This window comes from Bidens hawaiensis, unplaced genomic scaffold, assembly GCF_021521415.1.
Source record: "Bidens hawaiensis isolate Kalapana, Puna unplaced genomic scaffold, B.hawaiensis_p1.1 tig00000001_1, whole genome shotgun sequence".
NCBI classification, from domain to species: domain Eukaryota; kingdom Viridiplantae; phylum Streptophyta; class Magnoliopsida; order Asterales; family Asteraceae; genus Bidens; species Bidens hawaiensis.
In genome coordinates this window covers 7844711-7854514 of record NW_027491014.1, presented here as the reverse complement: position 1 = coordinate 7854514, position 9804 = coordinate 7844711, and the positions used below count along the sequence as shown (strand labels likewise).

At 35.3% G+C, this 9804-nt stretch overlaps 1 protein-coding gene across 1 annotated transcript; it reads right to left on the bottom strand.

Moving 5' to 3' along the window:
- Positions 1-7719: 7719 nt before the first annotated feature.
- On the bottom strand, positions 7720-8362 carry LOC143550104 (chaperone protein dnaJ 20, chloroplastic-like). The gene has a single exon (XM_077041051.1). It carries the CDS (start codon positions 8360-8362, stop codon positions 7748-7750), a length of 615 nt encoding a protein of 204 aa, XP_076897166.1. The 3' UTR covers positions 7720-7747.
- Between the last annotated feature and the right edge of the window lie 1442 nt (positions 8363-9804).

Sequence of the window (9804 nt, the reverse complement as noted above, 5' to 3'; positions counted from 1 at the left end):
TTATTTATATACACTTTCTTACATATTAAATTTCAATCCATGTGTAACACAAGTACTATCCTAATATATTAATATTGTAGCTTAACATAAAGCTACCTTTGTTTTTCAACAAGGCAACAGTATTCAATTATCCCGCTTAATACGTTTTGCCAAAATAATCAATACATAGGCGTCTAATGTAATGTATTTTATACAAAGTAAAAAAGTATAAATATGTATAAAGAATTATTTCCTTTGTACATAAGACTATCCGTTATGGTGGCTTCAGCGAGCTCGCAAGTGGCGGCGCGAGCAGTCTAGTGCTAGCCGACGCAAGGTTGGTGAAGTTGGCTAAAGTGATCGTTGGAAGGGGAATGTTTTGGGAATTGGAATTGGACCGTTGGATTTATTGTTTTGTTTTTTATTTTCTATAAATACCTATATAAACACTATCACACGCCAAAAAAACAAATACAAAAAAATACCCACTCATTCTACTCATTCTCTCCAAAACACCCAATTACAAACTAAAAATGCAATGGAATTCTTTTTCTTCGTCCGACTCTTCAGAGGAGGACGACCTTATTTTGAAGCCAGGAGAGCTACAGTTTACTTGTTAGCTGAACGGTTTCAAGGACGACAAAGACTTACAAGACAAAATCCTCTTCTTCGTGATTGAGTGGGCGCTAATGAAACTTTGGTACGTCACTATTTTAGCTCTGATCCCGTTTTTGACGAAGAACCTTTTAGGCGTCGTTTTCGAATGGGTAGACAACTATTATGCGTATATCAAATGATTTGTCGGATTGGTATCCCCTTTTTCAACAAAGAGAAAATGCATGACGTAGACCAAGTTTCACAACCATCCAAAAATGTACAGCTGTTATTCGTCAACTAGCTTATGGAATTTCGTTAGACGCAATGGATGAATACTTAGAAATGTCTGAAAAAGTTTCGCGAGACTCACTTCATTTTTTCTGTCAAATTATACATATATGTTTCGTTTAGTTATATTAAATATATATTGTCCGAGGGTTTACTTGACAATGTTTATACATAGAGATCATATCGATTTACTCATGGAGATATTTGCGCAAACCAACTTTGTATGATATCCAACGCATATACGAGGTGCATAGTGAAAAACATGGTTTTCCCGGAATGCACGGTAGCATCAACTTTACGCATGTTGGATGGGATATGTGTCCTACGGCCTGGCGAGGACAGTTCCACCAGGGTGATCACCCCGGCCCCGGTATTATACTTTAGGTGGCGGCCTCCCATGATCTTTGGTTATGGCATGCTTTTTTGGTGTTGCCGGGTCAAATACTGACATAAATGTTACTGAATAGTCGCCGCTATTCAGTGACACTATTTACGGAGTTGAGCTAACTCAATCGTTTTATGCGAACGGGGTTCAATTCAAGCATGTCTACCACCTAGTTGATGGGATTTACAACGAATGTTCGACGCTCGTTCAAGCTTATGTATCTTAAGTTGAAGACAAACAGAAGTACTTCAAGAAGAAGTAAGAATCGACACGTAAAGATACTGAAAGGGAATTTGGAGTTATAAAGGAAAAAAATTTATTTGATTTCGAGGCCACTACGGTTTTGGTCAAGGGAGAAAATAATGGATGTCGTCTACACTTGTATAATTATACATAACATGGTTCTTGAGGACCAAAGTATGGCTATTTGTCAAAACTACCATGGAGACGTCTTACGACCCGAATCGACAATCACTGATGATGAAAACTCCAAAACGTCTTATATCTCAAGAACCGCGAGGTCCACGGAAACCTCGTCATGAGTTGGTCGAGCATTTGTAGACTAGACGTCCCGATGATCTTGTACTAGACTAGTATTATTATTTTATTAGTTATTAGTTTCCAAATTTATAATAAAAAATTAAATAAATAAACAAATCAGATAATTCGATGAGGCTCGCCTGGACCACAACAGGCTTAGTCGCTCAGCGGTGGCTTGAGCAAGTGTGCAGTCAGCATCCAGTTAACACTGCATAACACAATATTATTGGATGAATTCGGAGCCCAACTTCAATGACAACACGCAGTCTAATACACATAGGCCTCATACTTAAGGAGTCAACCTGTCGGATTGATGGATTTTAGATTGATGGTTGACAAAAATAAAAAGTTTATAGTTTGTATTTATGGAACTTGAATTCGGCTGATGAGTTGTTTGCCAAGCTTGAACTTATTGAATGAGCTTTAATAAAAAAATTTAGCTTAAATTTAAGATCATTTAAACTCACCTCAATTGAAGTTTTTAACACTGATCTCAATTTAAACGACTACTCATTTACACAAAACTTAATTTAGTTTGACACCTTTAGATTCTACGATAGTGGTTAGAATGTATACTATATTATATATAAAATAAGATTAACATATAAAGCTAATAAATCCTCTTAATTTATAATAATAAATACTTAAAACAGCAATAGAAAAATCCGACAAACGATTGGTTGGGACTTGGGCAAATGATCTCTAATTCAAGAAGAGTCTCTTAAATACTTTAATTTAAACTAAAAACAAAGAGTATCTGGATTCAAATCTTAATTGCAACAAGAAAAAGAAAATAAGAAAGGGTTTCAAGATAGACATGAGGGTTTCTCACATACACTGAGGGGGTGTTCGTTACGTTGGAATTCAACGGATTTGGGGGGAATTGGAATTTAGATTCCTTTCCGTCTTTTGTTCGGTTGGTAAATAAGAAAGAAGGGAATTGGATTAGATTCCAGCTGATTCCCCCCTTTATTGGAATTCAGAATCCTCCCAAAGTTAAAAGGAAAGTTCAATATTTGGATGGAAAGTTTGTAAATTACCATAATAACCCTCACATTTATTTACGTTATCCTCCATCTGATTAACCCTAGCCTCTCATTCTCCACAATTACAAGATCAATAACCCTAGCTCGCCGGTCGTTCTCCTCCGTCGCCGATTGGTCTCCTCCCTCCCCCTGGTCGTCTCTTCTGTCGCTGCTGCTAGAAAGCTTCTCTGGATCTTCTTCATCGGTCTCCTCCATTGCTCCCACTGTATGTTCTCTGTACCATTGTACCATTATCTCATGTTTCTGCTTAATTTTTCTTGATCTGTAAATTTCGATAATTTCTATGAAGTGCTTAATTACAAATTACATGTTTCTTAAAAATATGTACCAGTAGCTCATGTTTCAAGACCTTACAATTGACGTGAGTCTGCTTAATTTCTCTTTTATCAGATTTAGTTACATAGGCTTACTTTTGATAACTAAATGAAGGTTTAGTAGGTAGCAGCACATGTATAGTTAATTGATTGAGTGTGTGTTTGGTTATGTTGGTGTGATTGAGTTTTGTAGAGATGGATTCATGTTTTCATACTTATTAATAGTTAACTGACTGAGTGTGTGAATTTTGTAGAGATTTAATTTAAATCCATTGTGTGTTCGACTGTTTGTAATGTTTAAATAGGAAATGACCCGACTTAGTTTAACAACTCTCAAACGTAAGCAAAGGAGGAGATTGATTTTGACATGGTGGAACCAACTTATTACAACTGTTTCGTTGTTTATACTATCCCTTTACATGGTGATAGTTAAATACAAAAAGGATAAACCACGTATTGGATACTCTTCATCAAAAATAGATCGCTATTCAATATTGTATAAGGTTGTTTTTAAGAGTGACAAGATGGCTATATCCCAAATTAGGATGAATCGAGCGTGTTTCATGAAGTTGTGTGACATGCTTAACGAATTTGGAGGGTTAAAACCAAATAAGAATATGGATATTGATGAAATGGTAGCCATCTTTCTTCACATTATAGCTCATAATGTTAAAAATCAGGTCGCCATATGTCGTTTTCATCGTTCGGGAGATACAATTAGTAGATGTGTTTCTCGACTTTGCAATGCGGTGATTAGATTGCATACACACTTGCTTAAGAAACCAGAACCTGTTTCCGAGGATTCTACTGATCAAAGGTGGAAATGGTTTAAGGTATTATGTAATCTTTATAACTTATTATGATATACTTACATTAGGAAATAGAAATATATGACAACACTTTCTTTTGTATTTTTGGGTTTTAGAATTGTCTAGGAGCTTTAGATGGAACATACATAAAATGCTTAGTACCTAATGCGGAGAAGCCTAAATACCGAACAAGAAAGGGAGAGATTGCTACGAACGTGTTAGGTGTGTGTTCACAAGATATGCAATTTATATTTGTGTTACCGGGTTGGGAAGGATCGGCGGCCAATGGTAGAGTCCTACGAGATGCTCTTTATAGGCCACATGGATTGAAAGTTACAAGGCCTGGTATGTGTGTGTATAATCATTAGGTGTATATAGAAAAAGTTAGTAATTGAAGTTGTTGGGTGTTTATTGATTATAATTGTATTTTTAGGTTATTATTTGGTAGACGCGGGTTACACAAATGGAGAAGGTTTTCTCGCCCCTTATAGAGGTCAAAGATATCATTTAAACGATTGGCGTGATGGATACCAACCCACTACCCCAAAAGAATTGTTTAACATGAAACATTCGTCTGCAAGAAATGTTATTGAAAGATGCTTTGGTATTTTGAAGGCAAGGTGGGGTATTTTGAGAGACCACTCATATTATCCCATTAACCAAAAGAATAGGATCATAATGGCATGTTGTCTCCTCCATAATTTATAAGAAGGGAAATGCCAATAGATCCACTTGAGACCGCACATATGGATGATGAAGGAACGGGAGATCTTGGAGATGGAAATGGAGATGAGGATAATATAACTCACATCGAGACTTCAAATGAGTGGACAACGTTTAGAAACAATCTAGCCCAAAGCATGTTTGACTCTTGGAGTGCTACCAATTAATCAAAAATATATTTTGAACACATCGATTATTAAACTAGTTGTTTATGCTATTTTTTATTGGTTATGCTACTTTATGTTCTACTATTTGCATTTCTTCATATGTATTGTGTTTTTTTGGTAATCTGGATGTACTTGATGTTATGCTTAGTGTAAAATATAGTTTGGGTTTGGTCTATATTTAAAATTTTACAGATTGATGAACAAGTATAGGAATTTTTTAATATAGATGCTGTTTTTTTTACCCATTTTTAGTTTTTTTTTTCAACAGGAATGACGAGCAACAATAGAACATATCATGGGTGGAGTAGTGATGAAGATGCAAAGCTTGTTGAGGCTTTGATAAACATGGTTAACATGGGGGGATTTAGATCTGATAATGGCTTTAGAAGTGGATATTTACAACATCTTGAAGCATCCTTGAAAGAATCACTTCCTGGATCGGGCATTTTGGGTAAACCCCATATTGAATCAAGGATTAAAACGATGAAGAGAGATTGGCAAGTCGTTTATGATATGCTAAAAACTAGTGGATTTGGTTACAACAAAGAACTTAATTGTGTAATGACTAATGCTCCCGGTGTATGGGAGTCCTATATTGAGGTACATGCTAGTTTTTATGTTATTAACGTTTTTATATTTGGCTAATTGAATAGGTATTAATGTTTTTATTTTTATTTTACTCTTATCATGTGAAAGAGTCATAGAAATGCGAGTAAATGGCAAAACAAAAAGCTTCCTCACTATGAAGAAATGTGTGTGATATTTGGAAAAGATCGAGCTGAAGGGAACAAAGCCAAAAGTGCGGTTGAGATGGAACAAAGGTCAACGTGGAAGAACAAGAAAGCCGTGGGGATGATGATCTTGATGAGCATAGCCATAATGATGGTAGCAATTTAAGTTTCAAGTTGAAGAGACATCAAGTGGTCATACCAAGAAGAGGAAACGCACCAAGCAATCTCATGATTTCCTTGACACGGTTAATTTATTTGCTGACCGTCTCAAGGAAACCTCTTCCGCATTGAGTGCCGAAATGAGTGAAGATATAAAATTTGAACTTGACTTGACAAAGAAAACTATGATGTTGCCTTCAGAGCTTTTAAAAATGACATCTTTGACTCAATTGGATAGGTTTAGGGCAATTGAAAAAATAAAAGGTGACAACGTGATGACTTTTTGGAGTTTCGATGAAGAAGAACGGGACGCTTGGGTGAGGTTTCTGTTGTCTGGGTAAGTTTGATGAACAAATGAAGAAAATTGGTTGAAGAATTTATCGTCCTGTTTAAACTTGTAGTCGTTTGTCATGTGTTGAAAAATGTTAATCGTATGTTTTGTACTTCTATTTCGCACTTTGGATGATATGTCTGATGGTTTTTAATTTTACTAAACTTATTTTGGTTGATTCATTTTTAATTTAGAAGTGCTACATCACCAGGTATGTCATTGGTTCATTATACAAGTGTTGCATGCACAAGTAGTTGTTGGTGATTGCTTTCTGTAGATGCTATGACCTGTTTCTTCTGTTTCTGTATTGGTTGTGGTACAAAATAGTTTGTAAGCTAAGGTAAATGCTTACAATATATATCTAAAAAGGTATGTAAGGGGTGGGGTAAGGTAGGGGTGGGGTAGGGGATGGTGTAGGGGTGGGGTGGGGGTGGGGGTGGGGATACGGGTGTGGATGGAATTACTAAAATAGTTTTTTTTAATATTTGAGTTTTAGAATTTTGTTTTATATATATTTTTTATTTTAAGGGCAATTTTGTCTATGTAGGTATTTTACATTCCAATTTCATTGACAAATATATGAAACGAACACATTTTGGAATTTCAAAAGAATCCATTACATTCCAATTCCAATTCCAATTCCAATTTCAATTCTAATTTCGTCAAATTCCACGAACCGAACGGCCCCTGAGTTTCCTAATGAGAGCGGTGTATGAGACTCCAATACTAAGAAAATAAAGATAATCGTATGAACCAATAATCCAAAATTGATACAAATTAGCCATTCGAAAAAAACAAAAACAAAACAAACGATTTGTTTTAACTTTGGACTTTTTAATATCAAAGCAAATGACATCAAAATCAAAATTAACAATCTAGAACCTAAAATTTAAAACACGACTAATCCCCAAATTCAATACTCTGATTCCAAAATCTATCAAAGCATTATAATATCAGTTACTAACTAAATTCAACCTATAATAATAAACTCCATATATTAGGGGTGAGCATAAAACCGAATTAACCGAACCGAAACCGAATAACCGAAAAACCGAAACGATAAAAACCGAACCGAAGCATTAACCGACGGTTAAATTTTAGTTTTTCGAAAAACCGATTTTTGGGTTTAGGTTAGGTTATCCATTTTAAAAAACCGAATAAAACCGAACCGAACCGATTAATCGAACCTATGTTTTCTACGTGTTTTTTTAATATGTTATGTCCAGAAACATAACACCAAAAGAATCTACCATTGATGGTGATGAAGATGATCAAGATTTGGTCTAAACTTTGAAGATAAATAAGATAATGAATGAAGATTCGGGATACCTTTAGTTTTTTTTATTAAGAACGTTGTTGAATTTTAAACTCTACTACTCAAACCACCTTGTATTTGTTTGGTTCCACATAACACGTGACTATTTTTGTATTTTAAATTTTTTATGTATGAGGTACTATATTATTTTTGAATTCTTTTTTTTTGTAATGTCTACCCACAATAAAAAAACCGAAAACAACCTAAACCGAAACCGAAAATAACCGAAAACCGAATAACCGAAAACCGATTAGTTGGTATTCTAAAATAACCGATAGCATAGGTTTAGGTTTGGGTTTTACTCAATAACCAAACCGAACCGTGCTCACCCCTACCATATATACAATAATAATCCAGATTCTTCTACCAACACTGATCAGTCTCCCATCTCCGGCTCTTATAACCCACCGGAAACGAATCTCCGGCACGCCGGTGAATCAAATTCCGATCATAAACCGCTCGTTTCTCCGGATCCGCCAGCGTAGAATAAGCCGAGTGCACCTTCATGAACTCATCAGCCGACGAGTCACCGGTTCCCACGTCCGGATGCAAAACCCTAGCTAGTTTCCGGTACGCTGACTTTATCTCTCGCATATCTGCTCCGACTCGTACTCCCAGCACGTCGTATAAGGAACTAGAACCACCTGTAAGGTACGGTCTGACTGTTTCCGTCCGTTCTGCGGTGGCGTAAGCGGCGGTGACGGTGGATCGTTTGAATTTGACGGAAATTGGAAGTGAGTGTGATTGTGAAGACGAGACTGAGGTTGGATTGAAGGTGAAATTAGGGGAAGTGAAGAGTGAAGATGAAATAGCCATTGATGAAGAAAGAAATATGATTGTTGGATATATTAGGATTTGGATATGATTTGGGGTTTTATAAGGTTCTAGTGGTTTATTGTTATTACTTATTATTATAAATTTATAATAATAATAATGATTAAATAATATTGATTCTAGAAGTTTTGACTTTTGTTCCATTGGATAAGATGAACAACTAGATACACAAAATGAAAGCGACATAAGATTAATGCGTAACTTATTATTGCAATTGCTATTATAAAACCAATAAGTCTACCGTGAGAATTAAGGCATTTTAAGTTTTTTACCTTTTCAGTTTTTTTCAATATATTAATATCTTTATATAAAGTTATTAAATATAACAAGAGGTGGATATAAAATTTTTTAAACGAGGTTATAATACGCAAGGCTGGCTCTTTAAGGTCTACAAGCCGCACCCTCGACTAAGACACTTTTATTTCGGGGCCAAAAGTTTTTTAAATATTTTTTCTATATATGTATATTTAAAAAAAAACACTTTATATAATATAATTGAATTTTAATCATTTTAAAATTACCAGGGCCTCAGTTTTTTTTTCATTATCTATTTGGTAAAGTTTAGGTTATTAGGCCCAAACCAAAATCCATTTAGTAAAAAATGCAATGATAGCTTCACGATTATAGCTTGCTAGAAACTATTGTTGTAGCTTACCAGTTAACTATTGTTGTATTTGATTTTATTACTATATTTTTTGCTACATTTATTGTTAGAACGTTTATGTCGTTTACAAAAATTAGCTTATATTTTACGTTACTTGTTAGGGTCTACGAACCCTTTTATTTTGACTCAGCTGAGATATACAAATTCTTCTCTGAACCTGATAATACGAATAGGCAGCGGCTGTGGGGGTAACACAATGTGATGGAATGCGGAATATGAGAACTCCGAGCGGTGAATGGTAGGCCGAAGTTAATTCACAATTGCATGATGCATTCAAAAATCAAAACTAAACAATTATGATTGAATTTTAATTGGTTTGAGACTTCAAGTTTTAGAGGGTAGACATTTAGACTAAAATTAAGACAATTGGATTATCAATCGCATTTCAAATTAGGGTTGATTGATGTGTACTAAAAATTACTATGAACGCTTAACTTCTAATATATATTATAATATAACCCTGCTACCCTCTCATTCTTACTCATAGCCCCCGACCAAGTAATTGTTCAATAACACATGTACATCGAAATCAATAAATTATCGTTCCGAAGCAAACGATGCAAAGTACATAGAGGATTAAATTAAAGCGCTATGGTACGGCTACCGATCCAGTTCATATTAAGATACTACGATTATCTGAAATCATTGTAATAGAAAAATTCTCATGTAACAAACATGAAGACCAAGCAAGGATAATCATAGACATATATAGGCCTCTCAAGCTATATGTTAGAGCACTTAAAATCATTCTTTTAATGGTGGGCGGGGTCATTACGGAAACGTGGAGGTAGAGGGTGAGGTGGCAAGGATCCGATGCATAGCATGGGAAGGAAGCAAGGGATGCCATGATGATCCAGATTATAGAGAAAGCCGTGTGGCTTGGGGTAGAGGCAGGTAAAACGAAGACCGGAATTTAAAATAG

Bases quoted from the DNA above. Each gene is read 5' to 3' on its own strand.
- LOC143550104 (XM_077041051.1), bottom strand. From the start codon at position 8,362: ATGGAACAAAAGTCAAAACTTCTAGAATCAATATTATTTAATCATTAT.